Source organism: Sus scrofa, chromosome 14 (assembly GCF_054392235.1).
Source record: "Sus scrofa isolate SSC_HxYL_T2T_F1_AM1 chromosome 14, Sscrofa_HxYL_maternal_Yorkshire_Landrace_v2.0, whole genome shotgun sequence".
Taxonomy (NCBI): Eukaryota; Metazoa; Chordata; class Mammalia; order Artiodactyla; family Suidae; genus Sus; species Sus scrofa.
In genome coordinates, this window is record NC_139396.1 from 82,186,382 (window position 1) to 82,210,784 (window position 24,403).

At 47.9% G+C, this 24,403-nt stretch overlaps 2 protein-coding genes across 16 annotated transcripts in view; both read right to left on the bottom strand.

Annotated features, from left to right (window-relative positions):
* Positions 1-2,500, bottom strand: part of GALNT2 (polypeptide N-acetylgalactosaminyltransferase 2) — a 179,893-nt gene extending 177,393 nt beyond the window's left edge. For both annotated transcript variants that reach the window (XM_001927774.7, XM_021073538.2), the window contains exon 1: positions 2,226-2,500. In XM_001927774.7, the coding sequence (XP_001927809.5) occupies positions 2,226-2,351 (126 nt within the window). In that variant the 5' untranslated portion in view covers positions 2,352-2,500. The remainder of the gene's footprint in view (positions 1-2,225) is intronic.
* Positions 2,501-8,416: 5,916 nt separating this feature from the next.
* The window catches only part of URB2 (URB2 ribosome biogenesis homolog), a 107,832-nt gene continuing 91,845 nt past the window's right edge, over positions 8,417-24,403 (bottom strand). For 8 of the 14 annotated variants that reach the window (XR_014827850.1, XR_014827845.1, XR_014827851.1 and 5 more), the window contains 3 exons: positions 24,070-24,223; positions 22,937-23,118; positions 8,417-9,038 (listed from right to left, as the gene is read on the bottom strand). Coding sequence is in view for 4 of the 14 variants with exons in the window: in XM_084996853.1 (XP_084852979.1) it covers positions 9,006-9,038 (33 nt within the window). In the remaining 10 variants the exon portion in view is untranslated. The remainder of the gene's footprint in view (positions 9,039-22,936; positions 23,119-24,069; positions 24,224-24,403) is intronic. The other 6 variants (XM_084996853.1, XM_084996858.1, XM_084996852.1 and 3 more) reach the window with 1 other exon arrangement.

Genomic DNA, 24,403 nt, shown 5'->3' on the forward strand with positions numbered 1-24,403 from the left:
GGTCCGTCGAACTGGAGCTGCAGCTGCCCGCCTATACGCCACAGCCACAGCAACGCGGGACCCAAGCCACATTTGCGACTACACCACAGTTCATGGCAACAGATCCTTAACCCACTAAGCGAGGTCAGGGATAGAACCCACATCCTCACAGACACTACGTTGGGTTCTTAACCCACCGAGCCACAACAGGAACTCCCAGGGTCCACTCCAACTTCAAAAGCTATTGCATTCACACTCCCTTCCTCAAGTGACACATCACAACATTCCAAGGGCTAGGATTAAATGCTATGGTTCATGGACAGAAAAGAATCCTGCCACCAATCCATGTATAACTGTTCATTTTCTACACTTCATTCTAAATCTCTGTACCCTCCTGTCACCACCAGGACACAAGGAGGTCCTGAATTCTTTTTCTTTTTTAAACTAAGGATCAAATGGAAGAACCCTCAAAAACCATCCACCTGCTGCAGCCCACCAGGCAGAAGGCAACGTCTCCAGACCCTCATGATACCCTCGTGCTGTTTCTAATCACACGTGCTACCAAGAATGGCTAAACAAGTGAAGGGAATTGCTAAGTAAGGCTTATGTGTGTGGGTTTCTTTCACATGAAAGGCAGGAAGCTTTGCCAGGTTCACCAGCACACCAAGCTACATGGTCCTGGGCAGCAAAGCTATTAAAATAATTCCAGCTTAACAGGACCATGGCTTTCAAAGGGCTGCACTGCTTCCTTGGGGGGGGCAGTGCTCTTTACTATTCATTGAATGGAGACGTCGTGTACATGAACAGTCCCCTGGACTCAAACAGGGGAAAACGGGGCTGAGAGTACATGTCAGCTCAGAAGTAAACGAGGCCAATTCCGTACATGCAAAGACTTCTCATTTCTTCCCCTCTTTATAAGGCAAGCCTATGAAATTTACCAATAATTAAGTAATACACCTATCTCCATCTAAGACATTCTTCAGCTGAGAATGAAAGAAGAAAGGAAGCCAGGAAGGAAACCTCTGAAGCAGCCAAACCTCAGCGCTGACATTCATGGCCTGACTTTAGGACTAAATCTTTTCTTCCAGTTACCCCTGTGTGGCTTGTTCCTGATACCATTCCCTCGTTCCAGCCCAATCCATGGTCCATCTCCATTAACTCAGAATTTCCTGGGTTTGCGGTGACACTAAGTGTCACAGTATAGGGGTTACACGGTGTGGGGGCTGCTTTTAAAGCCTAGGAGCCACCAAACAACACAGGCGGCCTGTGCACAGCCCGGAGCCGCGCTCTCTGAGCAGGATCCCAGAGTCCGGGCGTCCGGGGCGCTCCACTTCCTCCCGAAGGCGCCCAGCCGTCCAGGTGGCTCGCTCGGTCCCCACAGACTTACCCCTCGGCCCTTGGAGCCTGCCCGGAACACACACAGCGACGGAGGGACCATCGCCGCAGAACGCAGGCGTCGGCCGGGAAAGGCAGGCGCCGGGGCCGCGCCGGAGGGCCGACCGAACTGGGCTGCGAGCAGGAGCCGCGAGGGGACGCGTGGGGATGGCGGCGGCCGGCCTCCCCCGGGGCGCAGGGGAGAGGAGGCCCTCCGCCTGCACCGCCAGGGCAGTCCGTTCCGTCCGGCGCGCGGGGCTGGCTGCGCCCCCGCCCCCCGAGGTACCGGGCAGAGACAGAACTGCCCCCGCCTCGCGGCGACAAGAGGGAAGGCGTGGGGACGGGGTAAGGGGGAGGGGGTTTGTAGAGGCTAGTATCAAAGGGCTGAAAAGAAACTTGCACTCCTCTCTCCTAAGGTACGTGACATGTCGGAACGGGAGCCGCCTCTCCCCCCTCCTCCCACCCCCTTTTGTGTCCGGGGTAGCACCCCCGCCCCTGAACTTCCCACCACAGGGGATGGGGCTCCCCGCGGCCGGACGAGACTCAACTTAAATTACGCGGAGCAGAGAGAGGCTGGGGAGCCAAAGGAAGGCGACAGCGGCCCCAGCTCCGGGAGCTGAGCCGGGTCGCCCTCTCCCGAGCCAGGCGAGCGCAGAGGGGCCGGGGCGCACGGCCCTGGGGACTTGGCTGGGAGGCCCGGTGCGGGGGCGAGTGGCCCGGGCGGAGATCCGCGCATAGAAGGGCAGAAGGGACTGAGGGCTCCCTTGGTGCTCCGCCGCACATCCGAACGACTGGGGGGTCCGCGGCGGGGCCGGGTGCGCGTGGGCGCCAGGGATTCCGGGGGCCGGGCCGCGGACGGGTGCCCCACTCACCTTCCTGCCGGCGCCGCCGCTGGCGCCCGCGGCCAGTGCGGAGCCGCCCCCCGAGTACATGTAGTAGGCGATGCCCAGCACCCACAGGAAGGCGAAGCAGAGCAGCATCCGCGAGCGCCGCCGCATCCTCCCGACTCGGCCGCCGGCCGCGGCCGCTGCTCGCGAGTGCTGCCTGGGGCCGCGGCGGGCGCGGGCCGGGGAGGAGCGGAGGAAGGGGAAGGGCGCGGCGGCTCCTCCTCCGGCGCGGCTGGCGGCGAAGGCAGCGCGCGCCCAGCGCCCGAGCTCCGCCCCGGCCGGGAGCGCCGCGCGGCGCCCGAGCAGGAAGCGGCGGCCGCGGAGGCGGCGAGGGGGTCAGGGAGCAAAGGGCGGCCAATCGGCTGCCGCTGCGGGGCCCGGCGCGGGCTGAGGAGGGTATTAACGCGTCTCCATGGCGGCGGCACGCCGGCCCTGCGGGGAGGGCCTCCGCGGCGCCCGCCCCGCCGCTCCCCTCCACCCCCGTGAGTGACAGGTGGCTGCTTGGGCCCCGGGGGGCGCGCGCACACGTGCGCACACACACATGCACCCGCACAAGGGACCGCGGGTCGCCGCCGCCTCGCTCCGCCGGCGGAGAGGACCACCTCTGGGTCACCGCAGACCCCGGCAGGCTCGCTCTTACAGGCCGACGACCTGAATTTTTTTGGTGCAAACCCCCTTCCTGAACCAGACTGGGCGGCTGCTCGCTGCAGTTTTCTTACTAATCTTGCAGCAAAACATCCCTGATCCCCAGGTGTCCATTCTATTTATTTAGGCAGAGGTGGGGGCCTAGGGGTAGAAACCGAGAGGTGATTCTCAAGGGAACATTTTTCCAGGGATGAACAGAGCGGTTAATAGCAAGGTTTCCTTTTTTGCCTTTAAGTAAACACGAAATGAGGAAGAAAGAAGGCAATATGTATTTTTAAAAGCTTTTCTTTGGGATTGGTTGCTGTCTTAAGAGAAAAGAGGCAGCACAGGAAACAGCTTTAAAGACGCAAGACAAATCTGTCTTGTAATAGAATCTGTGTAACCTTGATGATGCCCTTTAAGAGCAAAGTTTTCAGTGTTTTGTGGAAAGAAAGAAATGTTACTTAGCACTTGATATTTTAAAAAGGATCAGGGAGCTGCCCAGTCTGGGGGATAAAGCAGCAGCTGCCTGAATCTGAAACTACTCACATCCTCAACAAACACAAAGACAAATAAACAAACAAGCCTTTAGCACCACTAGGAGAGTGAATGCCATGAACCGAACTTAAAATTACTTCTTAAGTAGGAGAGAAAAAAAAAGACAGCAAATTCCAACAGAGTTCCCTCCACTGTTGTCAAGGACTCAAGGGAAACCCAGGCTTAAATCCTGTGAAGAGCAAGTCCAACACCAAGAACCAAACACTGAACACAGGTTGGGTACTTGACCGGAAAGGGGAAGAGGTTTGAAAGACAATAGGACAGGAGGTAGCAGCCTTGAAGAAGCCTTGCTTCTGGGAACGGTCCAGTAAACAGAAACAGGGCAATAGCCTTTGGAGGTCTGGCGGCAAAGAGAAAGAAGGACGTAAAAAAGGACGATTAAAGATCCCGCAGAAAAAGGAATTCCCATCGTGGCACAGTGGAAACAAATCCAACTAGGAACCATGAGGTGGCGGATTCAATTCGTGGCCTCACTCAGTGGGTTAAGGATCCAGCGTTGCTGTGAGCTGTGGTATAGGTCACAGATGCAGCTCGGATCCTGCATTGCTGTGGCTCTGGAGTAGGCTGGCATTGGATTGGATCCCCTAGCCTGGGAACCTCCATATGCCACAGGTGCGGCCCTAAAGAGACAAAAAAGACAAAAAAAAAGATCCTGTAGAAATAAAAGACGACCAATCCCTCCATCAACTGTGATTCTCTCTTAAGAACTGGGCTTCAATGTACAGGGAGGAGAGAACATTCTAGAACTGTGAACCTGTGTCACAATGCCTCCTAGCACTAAAACATCAGAATAACTGCAAACAAAATGACCACAAAAAGAAAAAAATTAATCACATTCCTTCTGAAGAGAAGATGAACCATAATATTTCTGCTGATGAAAACTCCTCTGACAATATAACCACAAAAGAGAGGAAAAATTTAACAGCGTGTGTCAAACTCTTAAGCTGAACAAAAAAATCATGTGTTGGGATATACACAGACACACATAATCAGAATCAAAATTCAAAAACTCAGACAAAATTTGGGAAGAAGTACAGCAAGAGTTGCTCACATTCAGGAAAGAAATTGAAAATAAAGACAAAGCTATCCTGGAAACAAACAGAAAAATTATAAGATGCCAAGGAAGAATATATCAAATACAAATATGCAAAAGGACCCCCAGAAATGGCAAGAAAATAACCAAGAAATTGAAAATAAGATAAAGAAGTAAAAAAAAACTTTCACAGCTAAGGTGATTGAAATGAAAGCCAGGAAAGAAGCAAAATGCATGTCACTGGAGTCACTAAAGTAGAAACACTGAACAGTGAAGCGAAATTAATATTCACACCAGCATCCCAGGTGTAATGTACAGCATGATGACTGTGGTGTGTATTTTTGCAGTGTGTATGTTTGAACGTTGTTAACAAGAGTATGTCTTAATGAGTTCTCATCACAAGGAAAAAACATTTTTTTTCTTTCCTTTTTTGTCTCTAAATAAGTTGATGGATACTAACTAAACAAAAACATTGTGATGCTCCTTTCACAGTATATGAACGTCAGTTCTGCTGTGCACAGTGCTATACGTCAGTCATATCTCAATAAATCTGGAGAAAAAACTATAATCCCAGAAAATAAAAAAAAATTAAATTATACATCAAAAGTACTTTCCATGTACCCTGGAAAACACTTTTGGAGGGGAATAATCAACTCTAAAACATATCTAAGTAAAACTACTAGATTGTAGAGTCAAAAAGATCCAACTACTTGTAAAGATAAAAATTTAGGTTGGCAACACACAAAGCAAGGCAACAATGGAGCAGTATTTACAAGACACTCAAGGGAAGAAAGTACCAGCCAAGGATTTTTGTGTCCAGCCTTCCAGGATCGAGGCTATGACGAATGAGAAATGAATGCAAAAATTTGGGAAGCATATGTGCCTTTCCTGGAGAATGAGCTTCCCCAAATAAGAGGGAACTGAGGAAACCACCAAATGAAGACTGGAGAGCATTTGGGTATTTAATTATAGAAGATTAGATTGTACCCATTACACTTTTTAATATAGTAGAAGAGGTGTGATTAAAAACAACTGAAGTGAGAGAGCAAAGGGGAAACAGTCATATAACTGACTGCTAAATAGGTAATAGATGGTAGTCAAGTGATACCCTACAAAATCGAACAGATGACAAATTGGTTAAGGAAAAAAATAATTATAGCTAATATAAAAATATAATAACTTGAAGTTCCTACTGTGGTGCAGTGGGTAAAGAATCCAACTGCAACAGCTGGAGTTGCTGTGGAGGTGCAGGTTCTATCCACTGCCTAGCACACTGGGTAATGGAAGGATCCAGCATTGCTGCAGCTGTGGCTCAGGTTACAGCTATAACTCAGATTCAATCTCTGGTCTGGGAACTTCCACATGATACAGATGTGACTGTGTGTGTGTGTAATAACCACCAAAGCAAAATATAAACATCCCAGGAGCTCCCTGGTGGTTCAGTGGGTTAAGGATCTGACATTATAACTGCTGTAATGTGGGTCAGTCACCAGCCCAGGAACTTCCACATGCCATGAGTGCAGCCAAAAAAAAAACTTGTGAAGTTACTAAACAAGACACAAATAAAACTTTAAAAGCTTAACTGCATAGAAATTATATATATATGCATTCCAAAATATTGGAAACCCTATTCCAAAGCCTAAAAGAAAATTTTAAATAGCAAAGAATACACACCAAATAGTGAAAGAAACACAACAGGTATGCCATAATATATGCAGTAATTACAGCAGAAATTAATAGGACAGAGTGGAAACCAAGCCATGTCAGTATATCAATTTACAAATCCGCTTAATCTGCCTGTTAAAAGATTTTCAGGAGTTTGAGTTGTGGCTCAGCAGGTTAAGAACTCTTCTAGTATCCATGAGGATGCAGGTTCGATCCCTGGACTCACTCAGGGGGTTAAGGATCTGGTGTTGCTGCAAGTTGCGGTGTAGGTTGTACATGCAGCTCTGATCCAGTGTTGCTGGGGCTGTGGCATAGGCTGGCAGTTGCAGCTCTGATTATACCCCTAGCCCAGGAATTTCCACATGCCACAGGTGTGGCCATAAAAAAATTTTTTTTTAATTTAAAAAGATTTTCAAAGTTGGTCATAAAGGAAAACCCAGCTCTAAAAGGTCAGAAGCTATGGTCCTGATATCCGACGAAGTAGAACAGGCCAAAGAGTGTCGAATGAGGTGAAGAAAAATGGTTTATGGTCAAAACTTCACCTCCACTCTGTGTGATAGCAGGTCTGAATTCATAAGAAAAGCTGGTTGTGACGTGGGGAAGTGTAAGGACAAAGAAACCGCAAGGATTCACAGCAGGAACTGGCACAATATTGTAAATCAACTATAATTTTTAAAAAGGTACAATTGGAGTTCCTGTTGTGGCTCAGGGGTAATGAACCTGACTAGTATCCTTGAGGAGGTAGGTTCCATCCCTGGCCCTGCTCAGTGGGTTAAGAATCAGATGTTGCCATGAGCTGTGTATAGGTCACAGACGTGGCTTGGATCTGGCATTGCTGTGGCCATGGTGAAGGCCGGAAGCTCTAGCTCGGATTCAACCCTTAGCTTGGGAACTTCCATATGCTGTGGGTGTGGCTCTAAAAATAAATAAGTAAATATAAATAAATAAAGGTGAAATTAATAAGCCTGAAAAAAAAAAGAAAGAAAGAAACTGCAAGGATAAAATAGACCTCATGACAACTACCAACATCCATGAAGCAAATTGAAATCTATCTCCAGCAGTGATTATGGAAAAAAAAACCTAAAACAAACAAACCCCACAATGAGGTATCACTTTGAACCCATTAGTATAGCTATTATTTAAAAACAAACTAGAATATAACATATCAAAGAGGATGTGGAGAAATTGGATCCTTTGTGTGTTGCTGATGTGAGTACAAAATGGTACAGCTTTGGTGGAAAACTGTATAGCTGTTCCTTTAAAAGGTAAACCTAGAATTACCATATGATCCAGAAATTCCACTTCTGGGTATGTACCTAAAAGAAGTGAAAGCAAGGACTCAAAAGGACATGAATATGTGCTCGCATGTTTATGGCACCATTATTCACAGTAGCGAAGACATGGAAGCAACCTAGTGTCCATCAACAAATGAATGGATGAACAAAATGTGATATGAAATGGAACATTATTTGGCCTTAAAAAGAAAGGAAACTCTGGAGTTCCCGTCGTGGCGCAGTGGAAACGGATCTGACTAGGAACCATCCGGTTTCAGGTTCGATCCCTGGCTTCACTCATTGGGTTAAGGGTCCAGTGTTGCAATGAACTGTGGTGTAGGTCGCAGACACAGCTTGGATCTGGTGTTGCTGTGGCTATGGCATAGGCCAGCAGCAAGAGCTCCGATTAGACCTCTAGCCTGGGAACCTTCATATGCCATGAGTACGGCCCTAAAAAAGACAAAAGACGAAAAAAAAAAAAAAAAAAAAAGGAAAGGAAATTCTGACATAAGCTACACCATGATACTAAGTGAAGTAAGCCAGGCACAAAAAGACGGATACTATGAGTCCACTAATATGAGGTCCCTAGAGGAGTCAATTCACAGAGACAGAAAGTAGATGGCTGGTGGCCAGAGGCTGGGAGAGGGGGAATCAGAGTTGCATGTTAGGAAGAAGACTAAGTTCTGGAAATGGATAGTGGGGCAGAACAATGTGAAATGCTTAATATCCCTCAACTGTACATTTTAAAGTGATCCAGGAGTTCCCATTGTGGCTCAGTGGTTAAGGATCTAACCCGCAACCTCATGGTTCCTAGTCAGAAGCAGGTTGGATCCCTGGCCTTGCTCAGTGGGTTAAGGGTCCAGCATTGCCATGAGCTGTGGTGTGGGTCGCAGACGTGGCTCAGATCCTGCGTTGCTGTGGCTGTGGTGTAGGCTGGCAGCTGTAGTTCCCATTGGACCCCTAGCCTGGGAACCTCCATATGCCACAAGTGCAGCCCTAGGATAAAAAGAAAAGAAATAAAATAAAAATGGTAAATTTTATGTATATTTTGCCACAATAAAAAAAAAAAACCATGACAAACTGGAAGAAATTTTACCCACATATATGATAGATAAAGGGGTAGGATAATATCCCTAATATATAAAAACTTAAAACATTGGGATGGGCAAAACACATAGACAGGCAATTCACAGTAAAAATGAGTCTGTAAATACATGAAAAGATGTTGAAATTACTCATAAAAGAGTTGCGAGCTAAAACAAGAGAGATACTATTTATCCCCCCTCCCCTGACCCCGCAATAAACTGACAAAAATGTGAAAGCTTGATAAGACACACTTTTGGCAGGGCTCTACAAAGGAATAGGAAGACTTCTGTGAAGAGATATGGAGTGATTTACAGGATATGTTATTAAATATGAAATGCAGAGTTCCCGTCATGGCTCAGCAGTTAGCGAACCTGACTAGCATCCATGAGGGTGCAGATTCAATCCCTGGCCTTGCTCGGTGGGTTAAGGATCCAGTGTTGCTGTGAGCTATGATATAGGTTGAAGATGTGGCTTGGATCCTGCATTGCTGTGGCTGTGGAGTAGGCTGGAAGCTGCAGCTGCAATTCAATCCCTAGGTAGGAACTTCCATGTGTGGCCCTAAAAAAAAAAAAAAAAAAAAATTGAATCCAAACAGAAATACATGAACCCAGCTATACTGCAAGTGGGTAACATAGCCAGATTGAAAGGGGATAAAAGGATTAATATGCCAAACTTTTAAACAAAGTACTTTGGCTATATACCCTCAACCTAGAGAACAGAAGAATTGCTAACAATTTTTGAACTCTTCTAAAAATTTTTTTATTTCATAGTGTTATGGGTGTCACAATTAAACTGTTGTATGCATATTGCACATTTAAGCAAATATGAAAATACATTGTTTTAGGGACCTAGGATTTTCATTATGGAAAAAGGGAGATACAATATGAAATGAGAGAAGGCAAGGAAGATATCTTGGAGAAGATTTGGAATTAGAGCAGTATGAACTCATTATTTTATACCATATACCTAAATATACATATTTATGCTCATTTATATGTCCACATATAAACAAATATTTCTACATATACCATCTACACATATGTACACATTTCCTAGATCTGTCCTCTGAAAGTGCCCAGAGCAATGATACCCTGGCAGCAATGAGCACTTCTTGCAACCAGATTTTGGTTTCTAAATACCATTCTCCACTAAAAGAAGGTTTCCTGGGAGCAGCAATTGATTCATGACTGGGGTCTAAAAGTACTAGATAAGCCTAAAACATCTTGTTGTAATAGAAGGTAAGGAAGAGTTTTTAAAAGGAGGGGGTGGGAGATTTTAAAAGATTATAGGAGGCAGCTTGAAGGGTACCCATTGGCTAAATCTAGGACATATATGTGTCAAACATTGAACAAAATAGGAATCTATGAGTACATGCTGATGGTAAATACATAAATGGAAGCGATGGGAAGGCTCTTTCTCTCAGTAGAAATGCCAACTGATACATGCCAAGGGAGGTAAATTTGAAAATCACTAGTTTTTAACCATCATAGTAATGATTGGTTGGAGAAGACTCATCAATAGATACTAAAGTGGGGGTGGTGGTGATGGGGGTGGTGATGGGGGAACAGGGGAGTTTGATGAAAAGGAGGATATTCACAAGGTCTGCAAATGTCTTTCATCAGAGAACTTATTTGTTGCAGAGGGAACACAGGAACCTATAGTGGAGAGATTGGACAACATCTTGGCCAGGTGATCAAAATGACCATCACTCATGAGGGTCAGATGGACACCCTATGTCTGCAGAGGTACCCCAAGAAGGATACAACATGCAGTGTTAGCATTCCAGTCAAGGATACATAACTTGAATGGAATAATGGATTAATATTGAGAGAAACAAAACTGAGGAACCCTCTGTAAAATAACGGGCTTGTGTTCCTTAGACATGTCACTAGTCTGCAAGACAAGGAAATGGTGGGGGGCTGCTAGTGGCTCTAAGGAGACAGGATAACTAAATGAGTACATGATCCCCTACAAGTGGCTGAAAATGTGACGAGGACAATGAACAAAGTTGGACCAAGGATGCAGAAGAGGTGACAGGCTTGCTCAACACTGCAGTACATGCCAGGATACTAGAGGGTTGTAATGGCTGTAATAGGATTTCACAGGAGTCTCTTGTTCTGAGGAAATAGGAATGGAAGTATCCGAAGTTAACATGATATGATAAACACAGGCTACCCTCAAAAGTTCAGGAAAAATACAGGCAGAGGATAATAAAACAGCTATGGCAAAATATTTAAAAGGGATAAGTCTGGGAGTCCCTGTGGTGGCACAGCGGAAATGAATCTGACTAGGAACCATGAGGTTGCGGGTTTGATCCCTGGCCTCACTCAGTGGGTCAAGGATCCGGCGTTGCCATGGACTGTGGTGTAGGTCGCAGATGCGGCTCAGATCTGGCATTGCTGTGGCTGTGGCGTAGGCCAGCAGCTACAGCTCCGATCAGACCCCTAGCCTGGGAAATTCCATATGCCGCGGGTGCCACCCTAAAAAGACAAATTTAAAAAAAGTGCTGGAGTTCCCATCGTGGCGCAGCGGTTAACGAATCCGACTGGGAACCATGAGGTTGCGGGTTCGGTCCCTGCTCTTGCTCAGTGGGTTAACAATCCGGCGTTGCCGTGAGCTGTGGTGTAGTTTGCAGACGCGGCTCGGATCCCGCGTTGCTGTGGCTCTGGCGTAGGCTGGCGGCTACAGCTCCAATTCTACCCCTAGCCTGGGAACCTCCATATGCCACGGGAGTGGCCCAAAAAAATAGCAAAAAAAAAGATAAAAAAAAAAAAGTGCTAAGTCTGGGTCATGAACACACGTGAATGATTTTTGCAACTGTCCTGTTTGACTTATTTTCTTTGCAAAGTGATTTAACTCAGGGTGGTGGAGCCCAATGATTCGTTGCATTTTGCAAATTAGGAAAGATGCAGAATCAGGAAATAATTCTGGTAAAGCCCCATAACTCAGGCCTCTAAACTGCACCGCATCTTGTCACCCTAGTCAGCTCGCACCCGCATTGCTCTCCTTTCCATGTCTCTCACCTGTGTTTACCCTCCTGACAAGCCTCCACACGGCTGCTTTTGTGTGGGTTTTGTGTCTGGGTGATGCACCGAGTAGCAAACTCTGCTTAGCTCAGACTTGGCCTTTGCTCAGCCCCTGGAACTCTGCGGCCCCTCGGCTTTCATCCTTCTGGCTAATCTTTTCCTGCTAGAAGCCCTCAGGGCTTTTTTCTTGAGAACAGCAGGAACAGTGCAGGCTTGTAACAACACACAAATGCAGCAGAGGTATTTCTGCAGCCCTCCACTGTGTGAGTTACTGTTGGCCAAGATGTCAGGAGCCCTGTACAATTTGCTGATCTGTTGAGTCTTTATGCAACAGAAGTTTCTTATAATCTGATTGTTCGATTTTCCTTTTCTAAACTATTTTAACGGGGGTGGGGGTGGATAGCCAATTAAGAGAGAAAAGAAAAACAAAATTATAACTGCTTAAATAGGAGGACCAAGATGCAATACACTGAAATTGGATAAATAGAACTCTCCTCCCACCCCGCATTTGTACAGAGGCTGTCGTATAGAGGAGATACTAAAGAGTGCTGCCCAGGTCCTACCATGATCTGGCTTTCCTGGGAGGGGACACTTTGAAGTGTAATAGTTCCATCCAGGTGAGTCAAGACTATTGTTCCTCCCATACCTAGTGGATAGACATTGACCACCTGCCATAATCGTTCTAGAAATCTCCTGACTTTAAAATGATACCAAAAAAGTTATTTACAAAACAGAAACAGACTCACAGATTTCAAACTTTTACAAAAGGGGAATGGGGAAGATAAATTAGGAGTTTGGGATTAACAGATGCACACTACTGTATGTAAAATAAGGAACTAACAAAGATCTACCGTACAGCACAGGGAACGCTACTCAATATTCTATAATAACCTACGTGTGAAAAAAGAATGGATATATGTGCATGTATAACTGATTCACTTTGCTGTATACCTGAAACTAATACAACATTTTAAGTCAATTAGACTCCAATAAGATTTTTTATTATTTCTATTTTTTAAATTTTTTTGTCTTTTTGCCCTTTCTAGGACCACTTCCCGCAGCATATGGAGGTTCCAAGGCTAGGGGTCCAGTCGGAGCTGTAGACACCAGCCTACGCCGGAGCCACAGCAACGCGGGATCCGAGCCGAGTCTGGGACCTACACCACAGCTCATAGTAATGTTGGATTCTTTACCCACTGAGCAAGGCCAGGGATGGAACCCGAAACCTCATGATCACTAGCCGGATTTTTTAACCACAACGAGAACTCCCAATACAATTTTTTAAATAAAAAAATAAAAATAAAAAATGTCTCAGCAAGACAAAAAGAGAGACCGAAAAATAATTTATCATTGTGATTTAGCTTAAAAAATCCAATTGCCCTGAAAATACAAACATTAATGATGTGCTTACAACATGCCAGGCATTTTCTAAGCACTGTTCGTGTATTATCTTACGTGATTATTATTAATCTTCATGACAGCCTGATGGAGTAAATGGCAGCATTATTCCAGTTTTACAGTGAGGCCCAGCGCTGTTGTGTTACCTGCCCAAAGCAGCTCAGTGAGCAGCACAGTCTTCAGAGAAACTGAGGACCGTTTTTGGCTCTTGATCTGGCTGCTGGTGACATGATGTGTTGTTTGTCCAACGGGTTGTATACCTATGACAGATGCACCTTGTAGATGCAAGTTATACTTGAGTAAAACACTCAGAAAAGTTGAGGAACCACTGACTCCCTTTCTCTTTAAAGCCTGAGTGAAACTGAGCCCTGCTCATCAGCCTCTTTCAGCTCCTGCCCATCACTGTTTCCCTTCCTCAACTCACCCTGCAGGGAACAGAACAGCCCGGAAGTATCTTCACAGTCTCCTGGGTCAGGACACAGAGTCCCTCACCCTGCATGAGGCAGGTGTCAAGCCACTGGGGATGATGGGCAGGCCTCAGGGCAGTCACACACCTTGCCGATCTTCATTCTCACACATGTTCTGCCTGGAGCTCACCCCCAGCTTCTCCTGGTCCAGAGCTGCAAGGGGAGCTCCAGACCAGAGTGGGGCGGGGGGGGGGTGTCAGTCCAATGGTCCCTTTCGTTCTGCATAGCCCTTTTCCCGATGTAGGCCTGGGACAAGGAAAACCTGCCCACACCAGCCCTGTAAAGGAATTGCCCCTGTTGTCAGCTGACAGGTTGTTCTTGCCCCACCTCTCGCCCAAGGTTCCCAGGAAACCTGTCCCACCTGTGTCCCTGCAGCACCACCTCTGCTGATGGGAGTGCACGGCGGGCTGCCCGTGACCCAGGTGAGCAAGAATCCAGAGTCAGGCGCACGCGGACCTTGTCCTCTCCGCATTCCACAGAGATGATAACAAACCAGTCCGCTGAGCTCTTGTCCACCCTGGCATTGCAGCCCTGCTCCCACATCCTGGGCTGGAAAAGAGCCTTCCACTGAAGGCAGCTGCGTCCCCAAGCTCAAGAGTGCGCTGACCCTTGGCCCCCTCCAGTGCAAGGATGCTGCCTTCCTTTATATCAAGGGCTTCTTCCCAGGAGGCCACTCCATTCACGGGGTAAATGAATTCCTGGTGCTCTGGCCCTAGCAGCCCCCATGCAGACCTGGGTTCTGGGTGAATATGCCCCCCAGCACCTGCTTCCTGCATTTTCACAGATGCTTTCACACAAACATCTCTTGGAGTCCTTGGGAGGTTTATTCTGTTCATCTCAGAGGACCACCTGAGGCTCAGAGGATTCCAAACCATTCATGCAACAACAAAACAGCAGGGCCAAGTACAGACAGACCCAGGTCATTCACACTAAGCTCACGGAACCCCCCACCAAACTCCACCCTAAGCTCATAGAAACCCCACCCCACTTCACTCTAAGCTCACAGCAACCCCCCTACTTCAGCTACAGAACCCCAAGACTGGAAAGTATGCATGGGTGTTCTGGGGAAGTCTCTCATTTATTTATAGTGTATATGCCGCTCACTTCCGAAGATAATTGGAATCGTCTTCCCAAACCCACAAACACACACACAGAAGATGTAGATCAGTGTTGTGTGGGTAGACCATGTTGTGGGGGATTTTCCATCCCCCCCACCACCCTCCTCCTGCCAGATTTCAAACCCTGGAAAGCTCTGTAGAAATATAATTTCCTGAGATTCCCACCCCACACCTACTGAATCAGAATTGGCAACAGCGGAGCTGGCTCATTTACAGTGTTTAAAGTCTGCAAGGCAAGTAGGTAAAGGAGACTCGAAAGAGAATTGGAGAGAGAGCAAGGTCATGGGCTCAGAACCTCTAAAAGCCATGTAGGGCTCAGGGAGCCCCCAGACCCCTAGACCATAGTCCCATCTCCTGCTTGAGGCTGGACATGGACTATCCTGGAAACAACCCATCTTTTGGGCCTGAGTAACCCTTTATCATTCCAGAACCAGAGAATGGTTTTCTGTGTAGGTTTCACCATCCCTATAAAATCTGGAGGGATTTGTAGTAAAAAAAAAAAAATTGACTAGAATTCAATTTTGGAAAATAAGGTCATTGTGTAATTAAAAGGCAAACATATCCAATTTAAGGATAAATGAAGAGATAGCAGATTGTATTTTGAAATGATTAATGTTTAGCTCTGATAACGCCATCGTAGTGAGGTAAGAAAATGTTCTAATTCTTAGCAGATGTGGGCTGAAGTGCTTGGGGGTGAAGTGTCATGGTAATTGCAACTTGCTTTACAATGACCCTGCAAAAAAGTATTTGTATTTATGGAGGAAGTTTTAAATAAAATATGGAAAAAGTTTAATTGCTGAATCCAGGCAGAGAACATGGTGGGGTTATTCTTCTATTCTTTCGACTTTGTCTACATTTAAAATTTTTCAAACTGAAGTTCTGGGAGAAAAGAAAGAATAAAGAAAAAGTGAGGGACATCTGAAGAATAATTGCAGCAAAAATAATCACAATTTTTCCTGAAAAAAAATCCCAGACATCGTAGCCAGACAGAAACATCCGGCATGCTCGGCTGCCTGTCTGTCAATCAGGTCTTCAGCATGTGTTTATTACAGGTCTGTGCTGGGTTTAGAACTTCTCTAAACAGTGAAAAGGAAACAAAAATGTACACTACTGGGTTCCTGTCCTTGAGCTGTTAAGGATTAAATTCAGCTCCACATAATTTTTTTGGCTCTGGATCTAATTCCTTGGGAGGTTGTAAAAAAACACCTAAATTATCCATATCTCTGTTAGCAAAGATGTTTCATCTCCAGGAAGAATGTCTTTTTAGAAACTTCTTAACCAGGAAGAGAAATAATCCAGGACGTTCCAGAAAGTCAGAAAAGAGAGGTTATACTAAGAAAATTCCTAAATTAGATCCCAAGTGGGGCCAGATGTATTGGACACATAATGGGCTGTGTCTAGAGGTCCTAGGAAAGATGTGAGCCAGGGCTGGGTCAAGGTCAAAGCTTTAAGAACAGAAGAAGGGCTTGACGTTTGCAGGGATATGGGGTGGGGGAGCCCTGGAGACATGAGGGCTCCAGAGAGAGAAGCCTAAGGAGGCTGCGGACGCAATGAGGAGGGGACACGACCACAGCTCGTCCTCCTCCAAGGACCAGGCAGTGAGCAGGGCCACGATGAGGACGTGTCTGAGAATCAGCTCCCCCACCCCCACCCCGGGGCGGTCAGGCAGGCCACAAAAGCTGAACAGGCCTCGTGGTCATTTCAGGGGTATTTTTGCTTTAAAAGGAATTGGGAGGGAGAACATTTCTCCCCATGAAGAGAGTTGATAATTCCCAACCACTTCATTGAATAGTTGGGGATAAAGGGTTCAAAGTATAAACTCCCCCTGAGATAAAAGTCACCCATTCGGCAAAGACTTGTTTAAGTACGTCCTTTTTGCAAGCGCCATTGTAGATTACCTGGAACACTGATGAAGAGCACAGAGAAAAATCTCTTCCTTCGGAAAAATCTCACACAAGGTGATGCACACAAGGCGTAAGAAATACGACCACATTTAAGTGATAGAATTTGATGTTGGTGTCTCATTGTCTGACTTCACTTAGCATAATAATTTCTAGATCCATCCATGTTGCTAAAAATGCTGTTATTTCGTTCCTTTTAAATTAAAATTTAAAAAAAGAAAGAGGAGTTCCCGTCGTGGCGCAGTGGTTAACAAATCCGACTAGGAACCATGAGGTTGCGGGTTCGGTCCCTGCCCTTGCTCAGCGGGTTAACGATCCGGCGTTGTCGTGAGCTGTGGTGTAGGTCGCAGACGCGGCTCGGATCCCGCGTTGCTGTGGCTCTGGCGTAGGCTGGCGGCTGTGGCTCTGATTAGACCCCGGTCCAAGAAATGGCAAAAAGAAAAAAAAAAAAAAAAAAAAAAAAGAAAGAAAGACAAAAAAGAAAGAAAGAAAGAGAACCAGCCCCGAAGTCCCGCTGCTCCAGACTGGGTGGTCCGGGTGGGGAGCAGGAGGTAGGTCTGAAAATCAGCCCGTGATACCTGAAGGTGGCGCTGCTGAGCCTGAAGAGAGACTCGGCCTCCAGGGCAAACCTCCCAGACTCCCAGAGCCCCTAAGACCTGCCCTGGCAACTTCTGAATGGATAGAGACCAGCAGAAAAAGTGTTTCTGACAGGCAGCTGGAAGCAGGCAGCTCCGCTTAGAATGATTTATGAGGATGTTTTGTTTTTATTTTTGAACATAGTTGACTTTGAATAAATGAGCCTTGTTCCCGAGGAATTTCTAATCAAGGTATCGCTCCATAAAACAACCTTTACCCTCAAGGAACTTATTGCTTTGTTTGAAAGACAGAGCACACACACAAGAAATAGATAGGAAGGCAATAAATAAAGCGGTAAAATGTGAGGCATGGACAATTAAGAGGTCAAGAGAAAATTTAAAAGGCAGTATATTGATAGGGAGAAAGCCAGGGTTCTGTCAAAGTCTCTTTTGGATTTCCAAACAAAAAAAGGTTTACCATCTTTAATCTCCTGCTGCATTGATTTGGCTTTAAATCAGAAGCCACTCTCAATTGTGGTTATAAGAATTCAGGAAAAGGACAGGTGAGTGTGGGCTGAGGTCCCAGAGAAGGGTTGTGGGGGAGGGTTTGAGTTGGGCTTTGAAGGATGAGTATAATTCAGTCCAAAGTGTGAATATTCTGGGAGGAAGAGTGGGTGGGGAGGGGGGTGAAAAGTGGGATCGTGACAGGCAGAGAGGCAGCAACAGTGCAGGTGTGCAGACAGTTGTGGATGGAGGGCTTACATAGATGGAGACTGGCTGGCAGACACGTACCTCTGAACTCGATCCAATGGGCATGGGGACAGGTGTGTGTGTGTGTGTGTGTGTGTGTGTGTGTGTGTGAGAGAGAGAGAGAGAGAGAGAGAGAGAGAGAGAGACTAAAAGCAGCATTTTAGGGTTTTAAAAGGATTGATTTAAGAGGATGACTTCAGCGCATACTGGGGTTACATGCCTGTGCCAGTCGGGCAGTCTGCCCATGGGTGGAGGTGGTCTGGACTTTGCTCAAGGGTAGGTTGTGGAGAAGCACCAGCTGGTCCTCTTGGGTGAGGATGTTTCACAGGGAAGGAGGCTCAGACTTGGGGAAGCCGTAGAGCTGCGGTAGGTGGACTTAGTGAGGAGTCTTGCTTACTTGTTCAACCAGTATTATCAGGCATGTGCTCTGCAACGGGAGCTATTCTAGAACTCGGGTTACGTCTGGAACAAAGTGGGCTCAGGTTCCTCCGAGGCTTGTATTGCAGCACAGCAATGAGATAGGGAGGGAGGTTGGACCAGGAGATGACACGTTACAGGTGAGGAAAATAAACAATGCGTTAGGAGGTAGAAGGTGTGCTGGACAGAATCACAGGCAGAGCAGGGCGGGTGGGGCACACGGGGGTGGGGGGGTCAGGTTGCAGCAGCAAAGCGGTGGCCAGATGGACCCCCTGGAATTCAGACTGGACAGAGGGCTTCCAAGCAAGACCTGTCCAGGGGGTGACGGACAGAGGTCCGAGATGGGTCAAAGGTCGCAGTGAGGTAAGAAGGTGGACTTGTATGGGCTACTGTAAAGACTTGATTTCTACTCTTGAGTGAAACAAAAAGCCTCGGAAATTTGAGGCAGAAGAAGAGACAGGATGGTTGCTGGCTCGGGTGATGAGATTTGATTGCAGGGAATCAGACAGGAGCAGAACTTTGGGGAAGGTGCTGGGAGAGGGTGGTGACTGAGACCAGGGAGGCAGCATTGGAGGAGGATAGAACCACAGAGGTTTCTGCAGGTGCGAAGAGAGGGATGGGAGAAAGAAAGATGCTAAGGTCCCCAAGGACTTTGCCCTGAGCTGCCCTCAGGGAAGCGGGAGGCGGGGCTGGTTCTTGGGAAAGGACCAGGTTGGTTGTCAGGTGTGTTGGGTGTGAGAGTCGTCTTGCAGACTCACGACCAAGCCCCAGCACAGTGGGCTGTGTTTGTCTGGTGGGGGTAGAGGTGTGGGCTGAGATGGATGCATGAGTCCCTTGCACTGAGGGAGACGCCTGATGATGGCAAGGATGCAGGATGATGGGGAGCAGGAGGCCAAGCTCTCAGTCTTGAGCTCTCTAATGCTCCTTAAAAGTCCACACAGGAGTTCCCGTTGTGGCTCAGTGGTTAACAAATCCGACTAGGAACCATGAGGTTGTGGGTTCGATCCCTGGCCTTGCTCAGTGGGTTAAGGAATCCCGCATTGCCATGAGCTATGGTGTAGGTCACAGACGTGACTCGGATCCCGTGTTGCTGTGGCTCTGATGTAAACCAGTGGCTGCAGCTCTGATTCGACCCCTAGCCTGGGAACCTCCATGTGCTGCGAATGCGGCCCTAAAAAGACAAAAAGACAAAAAGACAAAAAAAAAAAAAAAAAAAAAAAAAAAAACACAGAAAAGGAGGAGGGGAAATGAGGGAGAGAATTTCATGAACTCTTTGGATTCTTGCTGCAAAGAGGAGCCAAGAAATGGGGTGATGGAAGCATTAGGAGTCTGGGCACTAACACGGGGTTTGGTGAGGGGAGCTGCGCTGGGAGATGTCAGTCACCATGGGGGTGGGGTGTCAGGTCCCCTGAGGAAAGGCGTTGAACCCCTGAGACCACTTGGGCCTCCTCGGCGAGGTCTGTAGGGTGGGAAGAAGTAAGTCAGAAACCAATGGAGAAAAAAATGGAAGCCAAGTATGGTGGCCACCCTGCAACTGCCTGCAGAGGGAGGTAAGTGGGGAGATGGGGCAGAGGAGCCCGGGCAGGTGCTGTCCCCCCAGGTGTGGGGGAGGGACAGGCCTTGTGAGGAATGGCCAGAGCCAGCCCCAGGCAAGGAGGATGGAGGTCTATTGCATCAAGTCTTCTGGGGCTGCCCGAGCAAACTACACAGACCAGGAGCCAAAGTGCTCTTTCCTCACAGCTCTGGGGGCTGGAAATCTGAGATCAAGGGCCTGCCAGGTTGGCTTCTTCCCAGGCCTCCCTCCTTGGCGTGTTGATGGCCATCTTCCCCCATGTCCTTGCACTGTCCTCCCTCTGTGTGAGTCTGTGTCCTCATCTCCCCTTCTTATAGGACACCAATCAGACTGGATGAGGGACCCACCCTAAGGGCCTCATTTTACCTTGATCACCTCTTTAAAGACCTGTCTCCAAATCTAGTCCCACTCTGAGGCACTGAGGGTTAGGACTTCACTGTATGAATTTGGGGGGACATAATTTAGCCCATAACACTCAGACAGGTCAGATAAGGCCAGGTTTCCTCCCTTGATGGCAAAGCTAGGGTCAGAATAAAGCCGCAGTTAAGGTGGGGGCAGATGCTGTCGGCTAAACTTCCCACCAAATTAAAAGTGAGGTCTAAAGCAGCCATGGTGAGGGATAAAGATACCGGAAAGTCCCAGCACAAGCAGAAAAGGGCAAGGACAGGAAACGTGGCCAGGCAGCAAAGGCGGTGGCTCTCAGAAGGGAATCTCCACAAGCCCCGCCTCCTGCCACCTTTCAGAGCCTCAGGGGTCTGCTCTGTGCTTCACACCTCTGCAAAGTACCTGCTCCCTTGGCCTCAGGCCTGACAGGCCAGCCAGTCCTACCATCTAATAGATGTTGGGGCTGATCTCTGAAGCTCAGTCCCAGATCCCTAGGAATTGAAATTCTGGCTGGATTGAGTAAAAAGCACCCCCTCCCCAGACAGTTAAGAGCATGGACTACAAGTACAGCTGAAGGGTCCATCCTGGGAGGCCCTGGGTGAGGGCATACCCGGACAGAGCCCTGCGGATTCTGCTAGTGGGGGTAAGGGTGGGGTGGGTGGGGTGAAAGGAGTCAGAGCTGGGCGCAGAGTGGGAGCCAGAAATTGCCCCTGTGGCAGAGCAGATGGGAGCTGGTGAGTAATGTTGGAAGCAGACAGGTCTGAATGGCTCTAAGAGGATGGGAACCAGAAACATACAATGAAAGTGAAATTTCTGTTAACAAGACACTGTAGGCCAGGTAATGTTCTATGGAATGCGACTGCATGTAATGAGGCAGAACAAGGAGGAAGCGAGGAGGCCCTCAGACACTTTCGAGGGGCCAGCAGAAGTAACTGGAGCTGTGATGGTTCCTTTCCTGTGCTTGGAATACGTTGGGCAGTTTCAGGCAGCTTCGTTTTTCTATACAGAAAAAAAGAAAAAACCTGCCACAGAGTCTATGTTTACCAAGTAGTTCAGCCTAAAGCAGAAACCAGACCACTGTCAATTGAAATGAATCTGCCCAAAGATGGGGAAGATTTAGAAACAGTCAAACATTTAAAAATGATTGGGAGTTCCCAGCTCAGTGGGTTAAGAATCCAGTGTTGCTGTGAGCTGTGGTGTAGGTCGCAGACACGGCTCAGATGTGATGTTGCTGTGGCTGTGGTGTAGGCTGGTAGCTGTACCTCTGATTGGACCCCTAGTCCTGGGAACCTCCATATCCCGCAGGTGCAGCCCTAAAAAGAAAAAAAAAAATCAACCTTGTTTTTAATGATTGAACTTTAACAAATAAGACTAGTGCTTGACCTCTAACCCAGAAAGGCAGAGAGCCACAGTGACAAATCTTTTCTTACTGGGCCTCGTCTTACTCGCCGAAAGATACAGGTGAGTCGCACTACCTGGGAATCTTGCAAGGGTTACAAAGATTGAGAGATTAAGGTTAGTCTCTAAAATGAATATCACACTACCTGGCTAACTGAGACTCACCTGGGCTCACCCGAGGGTGTGTGGAAGGATTTTGGGAAGGGCAGAGGTACTCTGCCCCTCACCCGCCTAGCCCTGCAGGTGGGTGTGTGACCTCCTGCTCTACACCAAGGCTGTCTGAGGTGGAGGCGGCTAGGAGGCCAGCAGGAGGCCCACTGTGGTTGTCTTATCAGACACACCCCAGAGGGGGCTTCACACTGCATTGCCTGTGCAGGAGGGCCAGCTGCCATCCAGATCTGCAGGGGACCTGTCCTGTCATGTGTATTTCAACAGTAACAGGAGTGAAGCTGACAGGTCTGCTCCAGATGCCGACCGCACACCGGGGTGGTTTTATAGACGTTTTGTGAGACCCCAACTTTGCCCCTCCTCCACTCATGCCCTGCTTCATGCAGATCTGTGTTTAGGGTCTTCTACTTTGTTGCTTTGTCATCTGGGCCTTGGTGCCAGAATCCAATACCATATTCACAGAAAGGTGGCACAGCTCTTTCTCATCAAAGGTTAAAACAGTAAATCTCTTCTCTAACTTAATAAATAAAAGGAATTTTACTGCTCTGCCTTTCTATCAATTCAGGTGTTTTCCACCCGTTGTCCCTGTGCTTCAAGATACAATGTGTTAGATCCTCAGTCCTTTGAGAAAAGCCCAAGCCCTCTGACTGGCCCCTGTGAATAGTACTAGGGCCCCTGCTGCCAATTTAGCTTCAGGCTCTGCATGGGAGCTGCTGAAAGCCTCCTGGATCAGGCAGGAAGCTCTGGTTTCCAGCCCAGTTAAAAGTGGCTAGGAATATGGATCATGGACCTGGGAAGTCTGTGGAGGGTGACTTATTGTAAGTTTGTCATTCTTGGCTGCTCAAAATCACTTGAACATCCTCCTCCCACTTTTTTTTTTTTTTGGTCCTGCCTGCAGTATGTGGAAGTTCCTGGGCCAGGGATGGAACCCATACCACAGCAGTGACCGAAGCTGCTGCAGTGACAACGCAGGATCCTTAACCCACTGCACCACAAGGGAGCTCCCCTCCTCCTCCAATTTTGATTGGTCCTGCTGAGAATCCCCCCTTTGCAACCCAGAGGCCCCGCCCCCTTGCGGCTAGGTGGCCTGGGCTCCTCCAATCAGCTGTGCTCTGAAGCTTCAGCTGGGGATGGTGGGTGACCAGTTGTCCTGGCTGGCCCAGCCCTGATGGTAAGTGAGACTTTCAATGCTAAAATCGGCAAAATCCCTGGTAAACCTGGCTGAACAAGTCCCTATCTTAGGCTACTTGTGCGTGGAGCAGGCTGGGGCCGGGCACCCACCTTGCTGGCCTGGGGAGAGGCAGCTGGGGTGGACGGTTGTGTCAGCTCCACTTCACACCAGTTCCGCAGAGGAGTGAGTGCTGAGAGCTGTGTATGTAAATGCAGCAGAGCACCAATTTCCACCACTTCTGGGTTTCTGAATATTCTCTAGGATATCACTTCCTTTAAACCATCTAGAGGAGCTGTGACAAGACAGAAGGGCATCAGGTTAGTTCAGCAGAGGGGTCAGGAACGGCATCAAAGACCATCTCCATCTCACCAGTCAGCCGTCCCCTTTAGGGGGCTCTCCCTGTGGCTGCTGGATGGCTCACTTCAGCAAAAAGACTGCAAACTTCTCAATGGTGCCCGGTGGAGAGCAGTGCTTCTGCCGCAGAATCCCACATAAGGTTCTAGAAATGTACCCTGGTTGAACCCACTCAGACACACTCCTGACCCAAATGATGGCATGGCCAGGAGAACGGAAAGTGCTGATGGGCTTAAAAAGAGGTAAACATTTTCCAAAGTGCATGGACCATGGTGGCAAGAGGAAGGTAACAGAACCAAATTGGTTTTCTGTTAGGAAGCAGAAATGCAAGGGAAATGGGGGTGGGGGAGGCAGTAAGTAGTGTCTTGACCTGTGGCTTTTGCTTTCGCTGCTTATGAAACTTGAAATTCAGCTCGAAGGTGACCTCTGGCATCAATCTGCTCTCCTCTGATCTCTATTCTGCCTCCTGTTACAGTGTGTGCACATGTATCATACGTATTACTCTATGGTGATGACTCTTGCCTGCATCCACCTCCCGGGGTACAGTCAGAAGCCAGATCTCCACGTCCCCTTCCTGCAGACCACGCTGCTCCCAACAGTGGGAGGGTGTGGGAGCTACTGAATGAGCAGCCCCTCCAAGTTCCTGATTCCAGTCCCTCCTGACGATTTGAAGCCTGGTCTACCATGACTCTGTATTGTGAGACCTTGCACTAGGCATGTATGAACATCTCAACTTTTCTTTTCTTTTTTGTTTTTTAGGCTATTGCACAGTGCTGAGTGCTGGGCCTCCAGCTTTCTCCAAACACTCTTCAGCCCACGGTAACCGCTTGCCTTTCTCCTTAGAGATTGGTCATCAGGAGCACCTGCATCCTGGGACACAGAGCCTCACCTGGGGTTAAAGATGGAGCAACACAGGGCAGCAGACCTGTACTGATGTGAAGAGAGGCCTCCAACTGCATGCAGTTTTGAGTGGAAGTGGTGGCTTGCTGTTTCAGAGCTTCTCCTCCTATTGCCTTCTTTCATTGATGGGGTAGGGAGGAGAACTGAGAAAAGAGCATTTAAAAAGACAACTTTAGGGAGGAGTTCCCATCGTGGCACAGTGGTTAACGAATCCAACTAGGAACATGAGGTTGTGGGTTTGATCCCTGGCCTTGCTCAGTGGGTTAAGGATCTGGTGTTGCTATGAGCTGTGGTGTAGGTTGCAGACGCGGCTTGGATCCCAT